The sequence below is a fragment of the Eptesicus fuscus genome, chromosome 14 (genome assembly GCF_027574615.1).
Source record: "Eptesicus fuscus isolate TK198812 chromosome 14, DD_ASM_mEF_20220401, whole genome shotgun sequence".
Classification (NCBI taxonomy): domain Eukaryota; kingdom Metazoa; phylum Chordata; class Mammalia; order Chiroptera; family Vespertilionidae; genus Eptesicus; species Eptesicus fuscus.
In genome coordinates, this window is record NC_072486.1 from 55,074,221 (window position 1) to 55,091,984 (window position 17,764).

At 40.2% G+C, this 17,764-nt stretch overlaps 1 protein-coding gene across 3 annotated transcripts in view; it reads right to left on the bottom strand.

Annotated features, from left to right (window-relative positions):
• The window catches only part of TRIM24 (tripartite motif containing 24), a 104,415-nt gene that overhangs the window by 47,049 nt on the left and 39,602 nt on the right, over window positions 1-17,764 (bottom strand). For 2 of the 3 annotated variants that reach the window (XM_008150491.3, XM_008150490.3), the window contains exons 3-4: window positions 7,285-7,432; window positions 5,088-5,220 (exon numbers count right to left, since the gene is read on the bottom strand). In XM_008150491.3, the coding sequence (XP_008148713.2) occupies window positions 5,088-5,220; window positions 7,285-7,432 (281 nt within the window). The remainder of the gene's footprint in view (window positions 1-5,087; window positions 5,221-7,284; window positions 7,433-17,764) is intronic. The other variant, XM_028159028.2, reaches the window with a different exon arrangement.

Sequence of the window (17,764 nt, forward strand, 5' to 3'; positions counted from 1 at the left end):
GTTTTTCATAAAATGTATAAATACAGTATTTTACGTAATGTAACTTGAAAGTATAATTAAATTAAGTATTAAGAGGGTTGTCAAAGTTAGGAAAGATAAACAGATAATTTCATTCAATTTCCTTTGTACATAATCATATTTATAAATGACTGTTTAAATTCCTTCTTAGGTAACAAGATTTTTATTTTAAACTTTTTTTCATTACTACACTGTTTGGGATCCTAATACAGTGTAATATTGAATGAAATGGTCAAAATGGTCATCTTTACCTTCTTCCTAAACTCAAAGCAAAAACTTACAATATTCCATTTATGATGTTTACTAGTTCTTTTCATAATCTTTAGTATGTTTGGGAAGCCTCCTTTTATTCCTAGTTTGCTAAGATTTTTATATATATGCATATATATGTTTAAATGTTTTTATATTGATTTTAGAGAAAGAGGAAGGAAGAAAGAGAAACATTGCCCCCGTATGCACCCTGACGGGATAGAACCTGCAACCCGGGCATGTGCCATGACTGGGAATTGAACCAATGACCTTTTTGTGCACAGGACGATGCTCAACCAAGCCACCACCAACCAGGGTAATCAAGGGTTATATTTTTAATTTAATGTATCTTCTGCCTCTACTGAGACGGTTACATAATTTTTCCTTTATTCTTTAAATATATGAATTACATGATGATTTTCAGATGTTAAACTTTGTATTACTAATAAGGCCAACTTAGTTGTGATTACATTATCCAAAAATCATAATACTACTGAATTTGGTTTCCCAATTTATTTCTTAGAATTTTATTATTCAATTACAGTTTACATTCAATATTATTTTGTATTAGTTTCAGTTGTACAGCATAGTGGGTAGACAATAATATACTTTACAACTGCCTAGAATTTTTAGGTTTATCTCATGGGTGAGACTACTCTGTAATTTTCTATTTTTATTCCTCATAATCAGTGAAGTTTACCTGGATTTGTAGATTACTTTATGGGAAAATTATAAATCATGGATTTACATTAAATTGAAGGACTAATCTAATTTTCTATTTATTTTGTACTAGTTTTGGTAAGCTGTACTTTCTAAGAATTATCCCATTTCATGTAAAAATTTTCTATTGACAGATATCCTTTTTAATTTTTTAATATATTTTACTATTGATAGTATTACAGATATCTCCCATTTTTACAGATACCCTTTTTATATTTAATTGCTTTACAAAATAACCCCTTACTCCTATTATTTGGGCCTGCTCCTTCTTAATCACTCATAAGAAGATTTGGTAATTTTACTAGTCTTCATCAAAGATCCAATTTTTGGCTTTGGCTATTTCATTAATTTCTGCACTTGTCTTTGTCCCTTTTCCCACTTACTTAAGGTTTATTTTACTCATTCTAACTTGAGATAAATGTTTAGCACATTCATTTTTTTATCCTATTTAATATAAGCAATTATATATTTCTTTCTAATCATGGTTTTAGCAGTATTATTTCAGAAATATTTCCACTATCATTCAGATAAAAATATTATCTAGTATACTATATCAGGATTTCTTTTTTCACACTTTATTAACTGATTTGGAAATAATTTTAAAGATAAATTTGCCATAGTAGAGTTCACATATACTTTTACACTGCTTAGTTTTTCAAATATTGTCTCTTCAACAGCCCCTTAATTCCATAATTAGTATGCATTTCCTAAAAAGAATTTTCTATTGTCTACCCATAATTATTAAATATAGGAAAATTGACATTGAGATACTTCCAACTAATCTATAGACCATATACCAATTATGTCATTTGTCTCACTAATGTCCTCTATAATCTTTTCTCCCTCTAATCCAGGATACAATCGAGGATAATACATCATTACATTTCGTTTTCATATGAACTGTATTTCTTCATTTTCAAATATTTGGAGATTTTTCTCATCTATTATTATTTTCCAGATTAACTGCAGAGTTTACACAAGACTTTATATGATTTTAACCCTTTGAAATTTAAGACTGCTCTGACATGATTAAAATTTTTCTATTTATGTTAGAAAAGAATGTGTATTGGCCGCAGTATTTCTTAACATCCATGAGGTTATTTGCTAGTTGTTATTTGAATTTTACGGAAATATCATTATTTTCAGCGTGCTTGTTTTGTCAATTATTGAGATGTTAAATTTCCCACTCTAATTGTAGATTTGTTTATATTTGTTCCAAGTTGTCATTTTTCTTTATATATTTTTTCTTTTTATTTTCTTTTTCTCTATATATTTTAAAGAACACAAATTTAGAACTGTTGTATCTTTTAGATGAAGAAAACCATTTATCATTATAAAGTTTCCCCCTTTATCTCAATGCATTTTGCTATGCCAGCTTGCCTTTGGTTAGTGTTTGTGTGGCACATCTTTACCTGTCCTTTTAACATACTCAGGTTTATGATGTTTCTCTTGTAAAAAGCAAATAACAGGTCTTGGCTGGTTTGGCTCAATGGATAGAGCATCGGCCTGCGGACTGAAGGGTCCCAGGTTCGATTCTGGCCAAGGGCACATGCCTGGGTTGCGGGCTCAATCCCTAGTAGGGGGCGTGCAGGAGGCAGCAAATCAATGATTCTCTCTCACCATTGATGTTCCTATTTCTCTCCCCCTCTCCCTTCCTCTAAAATCAATAAAATATATTTTTTTAAAAAAGCAAATAACAGACTTTCTATTTTCTTTTTATCCAGCCTAAAATATTTTGAACATTTTATCTTTTTACATTTATTATAATTACAATATATTTATAGATCTATCAAGTCCTTAATCTGTTCTTTGTTGTTGTTTTTTTTGACCTGTGTTAAGACTGATTATTAATTATTAGAGGCTCAGTGCGCATGAAATTGTGCGCAGTTAGGGTCCCTAGGCCATCTTCTGCCTGCTCGCCAGTCCCTGCCGCCACCCCTTGGTTCACCATGGATCCCCGATCGCAGCATGGCTCTGGTTCCTGAGGCCGGGGGGCGGGAACAAGAGATCCCGTTTCACCTGCTTGCCAGTTCTGCCCTGCTGCCTCATTAGCTGTGGTTCCCCATTTGCCACGCTGCAATCAGAAACTGCAGGCCGGGGGTGGGGGGTGGGGGAGAAGGGACCAAGAAATGCCTCATGGTGACCAGTCGTTTGGTCATCACAGTCGTTAGGGACACTGGCTTTTTATCTATAGAGGGATATTCCATTCTCCCCCACTAAATACTTTTACTATTCTTTCAGTGACTACTCCAGATATTACAAAACACAGATCTTGACTTATCATCTAATATTGATTTGTGTATTTTACCCTCCATCCTAAATTATTCAGAAGCCTTAGACCATGAACTCCACATCCTCCTAACATGCCTGCTGTGTGATATACAACACACACAATGCAAACCAACTAGATATTTTTATTGCTTTATAAGTGAACTAGAGGCCCAGTGCACGAAATTGGTGCATTGCGGGGGGGGGGGTGGGGTGTCCCCTCAGCCCAGCCTGCACCCTCTCCAATCAGGGACCCCTCGGGGGATGTCCGACTGCCAGTTTAGGCCTGATCCCTCTAACAATCCTGGACTGCTGGCTCCTAATCACTCACCTGCCTGCCTGCCTGATCGCCCCTAACTGCACCACCCTGCCGACCTGATCGTCCCTAATTGCCCTCCCTGCCAGCCTTGGTCGCCCCCAACTGCTTCCCCCTGCCGGCCTGGTCACCCCTCACGCCCCCCCCTTCCCCCCCCCCCGCCGACCTGGTCGCCCCATGCAGCCTGCTGTTCATTTGGTTGTCCCTCACTAACCCCCCTGCCAACCTGGTTGCCCCACACAGCCTGCTTGTTCAGTCATTTGGTGGCCCCTCACTAACCCCCTGCTGGCCTGGTGGTACTATGCAGCCTGCTTGTTCAGTCGTTTGGTCATCCCTCACTAACCCCCCTGCCAGCCTGGTCATAGGCAGCCATCTTGTGAGGGCGTGAGGATTAATTTGCATATTGCCTCTTTATTATATAGGCTATTTATTCAGATATACAAATACTTATTTTAATTGCTCTTATTCTCCATGCATCATCTCCCATTTTTCTTCTGTCTAAAGTGTATTTCAGCCCAGCCAGTGTGGCTCAGTGGTTGAGCATCGACCTATGAACCAGCAGGTCACAGTTCAATTCCCTGTCAAGAGCACATACCTAGGGTTTTGGGCTCGATCCCCAGTAGGGGGCGTGCAGGAGGCAGACAATCAATGATTCTCTCTCATCATTGATGTTTCTATCTCTCACTCCCTTTCCCTTCCTCTCTGAAATCAATAAAAATTTAAAAAACAAAATAAGTAAAACAGTATGTGGGGCTAGTGGTGATTTTGCTCCCAGGACCATGCATTTTTAGTTGTGACAAAAGGATGCTACTGGAATCTAGTGATTAGAGATCAAAGATACAGCTAAATACCACATAAAGCATCAGACAGCCCCCACAACAAAGAATTATCTATGGCCCAAAATGTCAATAGTGCCAAAGTTGAAATATCCTATATAATAAAAGCCTAATGTGCCAAGTGTCCAGTTGTCCATTCAACCAATCAAAGTGTAATATGCTAATGATATGCTAAGGCTGCTCAACCACTCGCTATGATATGCACTGACCACCAGGGGGCAGACAGTCGACCAGTCGCTATGACTTATACTGACCACCAGGGGGAAGACAGTAAACCAGTTGGCCAGTCACTATGACGTGCACTGACCACTAGGGGGTAGACGCTCAATGCAGGAGCTGCCCCCTGGTGGTCAGTGCACTCCCACAAGGGGAGCGCCGCTCAGCCAGAAGCCAGGCTCACAGCTGGCAAACTCAGTGGCAGTGGCTGGAGCCTCTCCTGCCTCTGCGGCAGTCAGACACCCCCCCAAGGGCTCCCGGACTGCAAGAGGATGCAGGCTGGGCTGAGGGACCCCCCCATTGGCCCCCTTACTCCACCCCGAATTTCGTGCACCAGGCCTCTAGTTCCTGAATAGCCCAAGCAAAACATTATCTGCAGACTGCCATTTGGCTGGGTGCCAGCAGTCCTCTACTTTCATAAAGCTATATTACAAATCTATGTATAGAATGAAAGATGTTGGTACCTATGCTCTTTATGTTCTAATAACTGGCAATCCCGACATGTCAGTTTGTCACATGTTTCACAGTAAAGCTTTAGCTGCTCCTTCTTATGAAAAGGACAAAACACTGGTCGCTGACTGGTCACACCAACTGCTTCTGGAGAAACAATGAGAGGCAAAAAAAGAAAATTAACGTAATCGAATAGTAAATAATTAGATTATTTAAATCTAAATCTACTGAGATATAAAAGAACTACAAACAATTTCATCAACAACATCACTGGTTCTAGGTTTTACAAGTTAAAATGTTAAGTATTCTCAGCATTTCAGAAGGAAAATATAAATGAGCTATTCACTTTCCAATGTGTAAATTTCAATTAATTCAGAAAAAAATGTGGTTAAAAATATGCTTTATAAAATTAAAAGTCTTAATGGCCCAGGTAAGTGAATATGAACCAATTTGATGTTTTCTATTCCAAGTACAGGGGGACATTTTTAAAAATGCTATTCAGAAAATATAATGAAATGTGGTAAAAAAAAAAAAAAAAGAAATTTCACTTTTGTAAAAATACTAACAAAGGATACCCATCAACACAAGTAATTATAAAGTTTTCACTATTATACAGTCATCCATGTAACTTTACAATAGTTAACCAGAACAGGAATAAAATTGGGCAATACTTACTATAATGTTAAATGGAAAAATTCAGAATACAAATAAATATGATTAAACAGTACCACCACCAGTTATCTAATAATTAAAAGTAAAATTGAAACATTTCAGAAATAATCTCACCTCCAGAGATAATCAATATTAATAACCTGGTATGTGTTCCTTTGGATGTTTTTCTATATAACTATATATATATTAGTGGGTATTTTCTTCTATAAAATTTTAAAAATACAAGCAAGGAGGCATCAATCGGACTATCGGGCCTCAGAGGGAGGATGGGGAGGTAAAAAATACACTTTTTTTTTTTTTTCCCCACTTACCTCTATGTTAGCTATCTTTCTGTGTTAGTAAATACACCTATGTATTTATTAACTATACTAGAGGCCTGGTGCACGGATTCGTGCACATTGAAAGGAAATTAATTGGAAGGTGGCCAGCAGGGCAGGACTGGGCGAGATGGGCCGGACACACCCTGGAGCCAACCTCCCGCTGTCCTTCCCCAGTCGGCTGCACCTGGGGCAGTGCCGGGGCTCAAAGGCCATCTGTGGAGTGAGCAGGGTCCCTCCAGCAGGCGGGGTCCCTCAGCCTGGCCTGCGGGGATCGGGCCGAAACCGGCAGTCTGACATCCCCTGAGGGGTCCCAGAGTTCGAGAGGGCACTCTGCAAAGATGCTGTTGCTCGGCAGCTCCTGCATTGAGCATCTGCCCCCTGGTGGTCAGTGCACGTCATAGCTACCGGTCGGACGGTGGCTTAGGCTTTTGTATATATAGATAGTATTCCATCAAAAGGATATACTACCTGGTAGTGGGCATTTAAATGTTTCTCATTTTTCAATATTGTGTGTTAGTGTTGAAACAAACAAACACAATGTATAAGGCATTGAATGTTTCCATAAGACAAATTCCTAGTAACATAATTGTTGGGCATATATACATAACTAAATGGTACTCCGAAAAACTGTACCAATTTGTACTCCTACTTGGGTAGACTATTAGCTTACTAATAAGGTTTTCTCAGTATTTTTACTCTTCACCAATTTTATTAAAAAAAGAAATATTTCACAATCTTTAGGTGCATTTTTTTTTTAAATATATTTTATTGATTTTTTTTTACAGAGAGGAAGGGAGAGGGATACAGAGTTAGAAACATCAATGAGTGAGAAACATTGGTCAGCTGCCTCCTGCACACCCCCCACTGGGGATGTGCCCGCAAGCAAGGTACATGCCCTTGACCGGAATCGAACCTGGGACCCTTCAGTCCGCAGGCCAACGCTCTATCCACTGAGCCAAACTGGTTAGGGATAGGTGCATTTCTTTAATAACGGAGATGAAAACTTGACACATTCATCAACCATTTGCATTTCTTTTAAGAATCTGTTTATAACCTCTTACTTTTCTGTCCAATTCTCTTCACAACTTGTAAACACATTTAATATTTTTTTCCAAGCACATGATAGTGCTTATAAGTGTATCAAAACATGTCAGCGTTAAAGGAAAAAAAAATGGTGGGAGGAATAGAGAAAAAGAGATTAAAAGAACTAATTCATTACCTGGAGATACTTCCTCTTTCTGTCTCACAGTATGGTCTTTTGTGAACTTCACCCTTTGATGAGCTCTAATGCATGTCTTACAGAGCCATTCAACACACTCCACACAAAACCCATTAGCTTCTGCATTGTCCTCACAGCTTGTACACACCTAATAAAAGAAACATATCACATCAATTTGAGAAAAATGAAAAGGTGGTCACAACACTAATCATATATAAATGATACAACCATACCTGACTCTATCAGTTATCTTCTTAACAGGGTTTGTAAATTTAAACTGACATTATGCTTATTTATTTTGTTTTGTTAATCCTTACCTGCAGATACTTTTTCCACTGAACTTTAGACAGAGTGGAAGGGAAGGGGTGATAGAGAAAAAATATCAATTGGTTGCCTCCCACCCACGCCATGACCTAGGGCCAGGATCGAGCCTGCAACTGAGGTATATGCCCTTGATCAGAATCGAACCCAGCACTCTTCAGTTTGAGGGCCAACACTCTAACCCAGTGATGGGCAACCTTTTGAGCTTGGTGTGTCAAACTTCGCCAAAAAACTGAGCATAACTCGGGTAGTGTGTCACTTTGAGGAAAAAACATTATTTCGCGATATTTATAGTTTAAATAATATAAATGTATAATTATTATATATAATTGTATTTAATAAACTAAAAACTAAATATTTAACTTACCTACTTAGTGACTTCTTTGTTCATCCATCAGTCGGTTTCTTTTGTTGGTCTTGATATTATTTAGCTTGTGTGGGGTGCCGTGAACTAAGATAAGTGAGGGGGAGGGGGAATTCTTTAACTAACCTGCCTATTAGTGACTTTTTTGTTGCTGAATTTCATTGGCTAAATCTTCAATTGAAGGTTGGTATTTTGTACACTTCAGGCCCAAGCAAGCGCTACTAACTTCATCTGTCAATCTGTTCCTTTTGTTGGGTTTTGATATTATTTAATGCTGAGAATAAGGCCTCACAAAAGTATGTAGAGGGAAAAATTGTGAGTAAAGCCATTGCTATATTTTTCAGGGTGCTAAAAGTGTCTGGTAGTCGGTTCCAGGCACTCCAAATTTCCTGTTCATAGTGGCACTCCTCTTGATTCTCCAAGCAGCACCTTTCCAGGTTCTCAAGCTTTGACCTCAAGGCGACAAACACCTGAGCCCAGATACTGTCTTGAAATTCTGCAAGTTGCATCTCCAAATCATCAATTTGCATCCATTGGAAACCATTTAATTCCAAACTACTGTAGACTACTACGTCAGGATACTTAATTATTTTCATGGTCTGTTCTAGACTTCTAAATTGACTAAATCTATCACTAAGCGGCTGCATGTCATCAGAAATGGCTACGCGTGGGTTCACCATCACTGCTCTAACCACTAAGAAAATTGGCTAGGGCCTGACATGTTTTGAACTATAAACATATGAAGTGAAAATATAACAACATTGTCCTTAGTATCATACAGCATATATTGCAGGCAATATGCAAGTGTTGAGGTTACAACAATCAGGAAAAGCAAGCACAGTACCTGCCCTTATGATACCGAGTCTCACAGATGGAATATGGGTTCAAATCCCAGTTCCCCCACTTACCAGCTGAGTCCCCCTGGGCAGGTTATTTAGAATGCTTATGCTTATTTATTTAAGATTCTTAAATTGATTTTGAGGGAGAAAGGAAGGGAAAAGGGGAGAGAAGGAGAAACATTGATGTAAGAGGGAAACATCGATTGGCTGTCTCCTGCATGCCCCGCACCGGGGAATCAAGCCCGAAACCTAGGCATGTGCCCAGAGAATCAAACCTGCAACTTTTTGGTGCACAGGACTACGCCCAACCAAGCCACATAGGCCAGGCCTAGAATGCTTATGTTTAAAATGAGGGTAGTAATACAGAATTTACTGAGTAGTTGTGAAGATTAAGTATGAGACAAATGCTACTGGAATAATCACACTAATACGTAATTACAAACTGAGAAGTGCTATAAAAGAAAAGGTATGAGACACTGTTAACAACGTACAGTTGGGGAAACTGATTTTACTTTAGTGGGGTTGCAGAGATGGGAAAAAGTGAAAGGAGAGATTACCCTGACAATGCTTTCTCTAAGGAGATCATATTAGCCTATTGAGCTCTTTAGATTCGTCTTGATTGATTTTTGGAAGGTTATATTTTTCTAGGAATATGTCCATTTCCTCCAGGTTGTCCAGTTTGTTGGAATAGAGTTGTTCGTAGTATTTTGTAACAATCCTTTGTATCTCAGCGGGATCTGTTGTTATTTCACCTCTTTCATTTCTGATTTTGTTTATTTGGGTCCTCTCTCTTTGCTTCTTGGTGAAGCTGGCTAGAGGTCCATCAATCTTGTTTTTCCTTTCAAAGAACCAGCTCTTGGTTTTGTTGATCTTTTGTATTGTTTCTTTGGTCTCTATGTCATTTATCTCCGCTCTGATCTTTGTTATTTCCTTCCTTCTGGTTACACTGGGCTTTTCTTGCTGCTCTTTTTCTAGCTCTTTGAGTTGTAGGGTTAAGTAATTTATTACCATTGTTTCTTGTTTTTTGCAATAGGCTTGTAGAGCTATGAACTTCCCTCTCAAGACTGCTTTCGCTGTGTCCCATAGATTTTGGATTGTTGTGTTTTCATTGTCATTTGTTGCCATGATGTTTTTTATTTCTTCCTTGATCTCTCTGGTGACCCAGTCATGGTTTAATAGCATGCTGTTTAGTCTCCATGTGTTTGATTTCTTTGGATTGTATTTATTGTAGTTGATTTCCAGTTTTATGCCACTGTGATCTGAGAAGACGCTTGATATAATTTCTATCTTCTTGAATTTGAAGAGACTTTGCCTGTGACCCAGCATATGGTCTATCTTTGAAAATGACCCATGTGCACTTGAGAAGAATGTATATTCTGTGGCTTTGGGGTGAAATGTTCTGAAGATGTCAATTAATTCCATCTGGTCTAGTGATTCATTTAGGACTGCTGTTTCTTTGCTGATTTTTTGTTTAGAGGATTTGTCCATTGGTGATAGTAGGGTATTAAAATCTCCTACTATGATTGTATTGCTATTAATCTCTCCCTTGAAATCCTCCAGGAGTTTTTTTATGTATTTGGGTGCTCCTATATTGGGAGCGTATATGTTTACCAGAATTATTTCTTCTTGTTGGATTTCTCCCTTTAGTATTATGAAGTGGCCTTCTTTATCTCTTGTTATGGCATTTACTTTGAGGTCTATTTTGTCAGATATAAGTATTGCTACCCCAGCTTTTTTTTCATTTCCATTTGCCTGAAAGATATTTTTCCATCCCTTCACTTTCAATCTGTGTGAGTCTCTTGTTCTGAGGTGGGTCTCTTGTAGACAGCATATATATGGGTCGTGTTTTTTTATCCATTCAGCTACTCGATATCTTTTGATTGGAGCATTTAGTCCGTTTACATTTAAAGTTATTACTGAAAGGTATTTGTTTGTAGTCATATCTACTTTTGTGTCTGTATTCCTTCTTACCTGTTTATTTCTTCTTTCTACAGTATTCCCTTTAGCAATTCTTGCATTGCTGGTTTGGTGGTGATAAACTCCTTGAGCCTTTTTTTGTCTGCAAAGCTCCTGATTTCCCCTTTAATTTGGATTGATAGTCTTGCTGGATATAGTATTCTTGGATTCAGTCCTTTGCTTTGCAACACTTTGTATACCTCCTTCCATTCACTTCTAGCTTGTTGTGTTTCTGTTGAGTAATCATTTGACAATCTGATGGGTGTTCCTTTGTAGGTAACTCTCTCTCTCTTGCCGCCTTTAAGATTCTCTCTTTATCATTTATATTTGCCACTGAAATTATGACATGTCTTGGTGTGGGTCTTTTGGGGTTGATCCTATTGGGACTCTCTGTACTTGCGTGACTTTGATCTTTCCCATATCCGGGAAGTTTTCTGTCATTATTTCTTCAAATAGATTTTCTAATCCCTGCTGCTCTTCTTGTCCTTCTGGCAGCCCTATTACACGTATGTTACTTCGTTTCATGTTGTCCCGAAGCTCCCTTAGGCTTTCCTCCTGCTTTTTAATTCTTTTCTCCAATTGCTGTTCAGATTGAGCTTGTTTCTGTACCTGATCTTCTAACTCACTAATTCGGTCCTCTGCTTCTTGTAGTCTACTGTTGAAACTTTCCATGGTATTTTTGATTGTAGCTATATCACTTTTCATTTCTTCCTGATTCTTGCATAAGTTGTTGATTTTCTCATCCATCCGATGTATAAATTCCACGACCATTACTCTAAACTCCTTTTCGGTCATGTTGCAAGCTTCAGTTTCACTGATTTCCTTTCTTGGCGACTCCACATTTTCTTTCCTCTGTGAGTTATTTCGTTTCCCCATTCTGGCTATCACCAGAAAGCTCAAGCTTCTGTTTGCGTGGACCTGGGCCGTGTGCTGTGGGGACTTCGCTCCACCCGAGTTTCACTGAAGTGCTCTGACACTAGGACGTGTGGCTGCCTTTGGTTCGTGGGAACCAGACTTGCCCAGGGTCAGTGTCCCCAGTGTTGCGTGTGGTCTCGTGTGCACACTTAGAATCAGGGGCCCTGTCTGCACCACACTGTTGGTATGTGCCGAAAATGAGATCCTTAGCATGTGCCAGGAGTCAGAGTTTCCCTGTGTCTGCACCAAGACTCGAGTGTCAGAGTCTCTGTTGCCTTGTGCAGTTTCTCGTTGAGAATCAGGGTCCCTGTGTGTGCATGCACCAACAACTGGGGTCGCTGGCTCTTAGTGTGAATGCGCTATGAGTCAGGGATCCCAGGCAGTTGTGTCCGGCGTGCCAAATTCCCTGAAGTGGAGCTGCGTCCTGTGTGTGCTCTCTCTACTGAGCCAAACCGGCTAGGGCGCACACTCTTAATTTCCTGAAGGTGAGCTGGCTCCGTGCACTCTACCGGAGTCCCAGAAGGGGGGCGGAGTCCGTCCTGCGCGCCAAATTCCCCAAAGGGAAAGCCCCTCTGTGCAAGCACCAAGATTCCCCGAAGGGGGAGCTGTGACCCGCAAGCCAAATTCCCCCAAATTCTCCGAAGGGGAGCCCTCTGTGTGCACTGACAGATTTCCCCAACAGGGAGCTGATTCTCTCCCGCGCGCGCCAAATTCCCTGAGGGGGAGCGAGTCCCTGCGCAAAGTTCTGCGGCTTGGGCCAGGGGCGGGTCTATCAGTTACAATGGCGCTGTCTGCGCGCCTACGGGAAGGGGGATAGGCTCTTTGACTCACGGAATTCTGCCGGGAAGTCTGGATTCTTGTTGTTTGTTGGTCTGAAGCTGTGATAGCAGTTCTCTGTCCCCAGTGGCTGCAGGGTCCTGGCTTGTGTTAGAAGCCAGGATCCGAGTCTCAGGCAGCTCTTTTTCTCAAGATGGCGTGGTCTCCGCGTCCGCACCAGCCGCCGAGATGTGTCCGCTTTGTGCGCGGGGCTCCACCGTCTAGGACTGCCCGGTTAGGCAGCCCCTTGGAAGACCTGCAGAATCTAACTGACCCTAGCTCATACACACACACACCACACACGTCTACACTCTCCTCTATGGGTTCCTCACTCACACTCTCTCTCTCCCTACCTTCCTGCCGGTTGCCATCTTCTCAAGGAGATCATATTAGCATCAAAATATGAAAGTTGAGTCATCAATTACCGATGAAAAGCCTTTTAGGCAGAGAGAACAGTATATACAAAAGCCTCCGGCAAGAAGACCATAGCAGGTTCAAAGTGCTGACAGAAAAGTAGTATGGCTGAAGTGGAGAGATCAAGGGGAAGACTGGCAAGAGAAGCTGGTGGCATAGCAGGCAACAGCCAGGTCAAACAGGATCACAAGACAATTTGGTTTCTGTCTAAAGAAGTCTCCTAAAAGGTTTTTAAGCAGTAAGTGAAATGGTTAAATTTGCATTTTTAAAATCACCACCACTGCAATGTAAACAAGAGATTAGAAAAGGGGCAAGTGTTTCAGCATAGAGACAAATAGGAGGCTTTTTCAGTGTTTTAGGTGAAAATGGGAGGAAGTGGAGATAAATAAGGAGACTTAGAAAGTAAAACAGCCTGGCTTGAGTGGTTCAGTGGTTTGAGCGTTGACCCAGGAACCAGGAGGTCATGGTTTGACATGGTCGGGGCATATGCCTGGGTTGTGGGCTCGATCCCCAGTATTGGGCATGCAGAAGGCAGCTGATGAATGATTCTCTCTCATCGTTGATGTTTCTAGCTCTCTTCCCTCTCCCTTCCTCTTTAAATTAATTATATATATATGAAAGTAAAACAGACTGGTTTGTTGAATGCCCAGCATATGGGAGGTAAAGAAGAAGATAGCTCCTATATTTCCAGCTTAAATTACACCATGTACATAGTTATTCCAGTTACACCACATATAAGTTGTTATTATATCATTATAGTGATTGAGGGATGGAAAAATTTCCCCTGCCAGTCAGTGATTTACATTAGCCAAATTCCAAGTTATCTGGACAATATTTCTATTAATTAAAACCTCCCTTTTTTAGGTCTTATCATCTTCAATCTTTCTAACATCATTTGATGCTACTGACTCCTACTTCCTAGAAATCATTTGAATTCCTCGAAACCTCCGGATCCTCTTGTCTGAATGTCCCTCTGAATCCGAATCCTACCACCACTCTTTTTCCTTTGATTCCGTAGATTTTTGTTGGATGTTGAGATTGGTCTCATCCATTCCCTTAGCTTCAACTGTCACTTCAATAAGGATGTCCCCTAAAACAGTCTCCACACAATGCTTCAAAAAGGAATAAAGGATCTCTATGTATACTGCTAGGGAGGGATCTCTAGTACTATATAAAGAAAAATTTTAAAAGCAAAGCGAAAAAGCAAGCATGCCACTGCTTGTTTAAGAAAAGATGGGATTTGGGTGGGATGACTTATTTGCTTACATTGTTAAAACATAAAATTACTCAAAATTATATATAAATAATATTAAAAATACAAGGATAAACCATTAAAGAAATTCTCTATAAAGCAGAGAATAAACAAGGTAGACAGATAGATGAGATGGGGATAGATGTCTGAGTTATCTGAATACACCCTGAGCTACAGATTTTATTTAGAACTATATAAATGTTTTATATGTAGTTATACAAATTTAAATCCTTAAACATCAAAAGCAAAAATGAAACAAATGAACCTGTCTTATCAAGTGGGTGGCTTAGCCATATAGAGAATAATTATTTACTTCAAGTAACTTTAAAAGATGATAATTTGATTAAGCATCTCCAGTGCATACACATATTCTTACTGTCTTCCTTGCTTTCTGTTTTGACAGACACAACTCTATAATTTCTACTTTCAGCACCAATTCTATTCTTTAGTACTCTTACTCTGCAAGCCATATTTTTGTTTTATGAGCTGGTTTCACATTCCATACCAAGAATAGGTGGTATTGCAATACCAGAGGAAGAAAGGACTTAATCGTCTTAGTGGGCTTCCTATTTGCTATCGATTTCTGAGCACACCATACAAAGCAGCAGTTCCTTCCATAGCAACAGTTAGCGCAAGTTTGTAGTTTTTCCAATACTTGTAAAACCAGCGTTAGATATATCAATATCATCAGCCTACTCTTGCTCCTCTGAGGTCTGAGATTCCAAGGCCAAAGGTTCAGAGACCATCACAAGACAAACAGCATCTCCTCTTCGGATGTTTTAAACTGACATTCCATAAGGCCCATCCTCTAACTTACAATATTCCAAACTTTTGTCTTTGTTCTCAAAGCAATCTTGAAAAGGAACAAAGTATCATACGATCTGATTTCAAACTACATTACAACAAGGCTATAGTAATCAAACAGCATGGTAATGGAATAAAAACAGACACACAGACCAATGGAACAGGATAGAGAACCCAAAAATAAACCCTTATCTATATGGTCAATTGATATATGACAAAGGAGGCAAGAATGGAATAAAGGCAGTCTCTTCAATAAATGTTGGGTAAACTGGACCAAAATGTGCAAAAGAATGAAACTACACCACTTTCTTACACCATATAAAAGAAGAAACTCAAGATGGATTAAAGACTTAAATATAAAACCAACTATAAAACTCCTAGATGAAAACACAGGCAGTAAACTCTTTGACATTGCTCTTAGTAATATTATTTTGGATAAATCTTTTTGGGCAAGGGAAACTCAAAAAAAACAGCTCTAACTGGTTTGGCTCAGTGGAGAGAGCATCGGCCCACGGACTGAAGGGTTCCAGGTTCAATTCCAGTCAAGGGCATGTACCTTGGTTGTGGGCTCGATACCCAGTAGGGGGCGTGTAGGAGGCAGCTGATCGATGTTTCTCTCTCAGCAATGTTTCTAACCCTCTATCCCTCTCCCTTCCTCTATTGCATTCATTCATTTATTTATTTTTAAGAATTTTTGTTAGTTTATTTGAGCCAAACTGTCAACAATTGCCGGGAAGCAGTACCTCAAAGGATTGGGATAATGCTCTCCATTCCTCTCTTTAGAAATAAAAAAATATATTTTTTTAAATCAAAACAAACAAATAGGACTATGTCAAACTAAGAAGGTTTTGCACATTGAAGAAAACCATCAACAAAACAAAAAGACAACTTAATGAATGGGAGAAGATATTCACAAATGATATATCTGATAAGGGATTAATATCCAAACTACATAAGGAACTCCTATAACGCAACATCAAAACAAACAATCCAATTAAAAAATGGGCAGAGAGCCTGAATAGACACTTCTCTAAAGAGGACATACAGATAGCCAACAGACATATGAAAAGATGCTCACCATTACTAATCATCAGGGAAATGCAAATTAAAATCACAATGAGTTATCACCTCACACCTGTAAGAATGGATATTATCAATAAATCAATAAACAAATATTGGTGAGGATGTCATAAAAGACTGAAATCTTGCCATTTGTGACAACATGATGGACCTAGAGAGTACTAAGCTAAGTGAAATAAGTCAGACAGAGAAAGACAAATACCATATGATTTCACTTATATGTGATATCCAAAAACAAAATAAACCAACAAATAAGACAGAAACAAACCCATAGATACAGAAAACAAAGTTATGGTTGCCAACTGGGTGAAAAAGATGAAAGGATTAAGAATTACAAATTGCCATTTATAAAAATAGGCATCAGGATGTAAAGTACTGCATAGAGACTATAGTCAATAATATTTTAATAACTATGTATGGTGTCAGATGGGTAACAGACTTAATAAGGTAATCACTTTGTAAGTTACATAAATGTCTAATCACTATGGTGCACACCTGAAACTAATATGTAAACTACAATTTAAAAACTTTTTAATTTAAAAAGAATTAAAAATAAATTAAATAATTAACATTACAAAATGAATTAAAATAATTTCTGATTGTACCAAAACTGTCATATAACCTATAATACATAATGTAAATATATATTTATACAGATATTTTATGTATTACATTGATATTTATTTTAATAAATATGAACACATCACTAAATATATTAATATTTTTATATATTTGGAGAAAATAATTATATCAATGTAGTTAAGGACCAATACTTCTGGTACTACAGAAGTTAAATAAATCTATATATATAAAAGCCTAAGTGACCTATACGACCAAACAACCAGAATGACCGGTGGCTATGACACACACTGACACTCAACGCAGGAGCTGCCCCCTGGTGGTCAGTGCGCTCCCACAGCCAACCTCCTCCCCCCCCCCCCCGCCCCCCCCCCCGGCCCCGCCAGCAGGCCCCAATCACCCGATCAGGGCTGGGCCCCTGACTGGGACAGGGAACTGGGGGTGGGTGGCGACGGACGTGGCCCTTTTCCCAGGGGAGCCAAGGGCCAGCTCCCTCTTGGGGCTGGCAGCCAACCTCCCATACTCCGTCCCTCCCTGCAGCCAGCAGGCCCTGATCAGCCCGCTGCCTGCCCGCCATGGTGGTGGTGGTGCGGCAGCAAGGGAAGGATGAGGAAGGGAGGTGGGGAACTGCATGGTGGTTGGGTGCCAATGATGGCAGCGTTGGCATCAGTTACTTCCGTGCCCAACCCAGCGACCTTTGCCTTCTCTCCGGGCCCTGGTCTGTGACGGGGAACCAGTGGTGGGTGGCGGCGGCGGGGGGGGGGGCCGAGGGCTGGCTCCCTCCTCCGGGCCGGCGGCCAACCTCCAGTGCCCCTTCCCTGCCGCCGTATAGCAGGCCCTGATCAGCCCACTGCCTGCCCACCGCATTGGAGGTATGGCAGCGAGGGAAGAAGAGGGAGAGACGGGGAACTATGCAGTGTCAGGGCACTGACGATAGCGACATTGGTGTCCTGCATCCGTTCCTTCGGCGGCTGGTGACCGTCACCTCCTCTCCTGACCCCGCTGGGGCCATCGGGCCCGATGGGCCCGGCCCCAATAGGCCCTGATTGCGGCCAGGCCTAGGGACCCCACCCATGCATGAAATTCATGCACTGGGCCTATAGTATAAAATAAAAAAAGTAAAACCCTGGCTATGTGGCT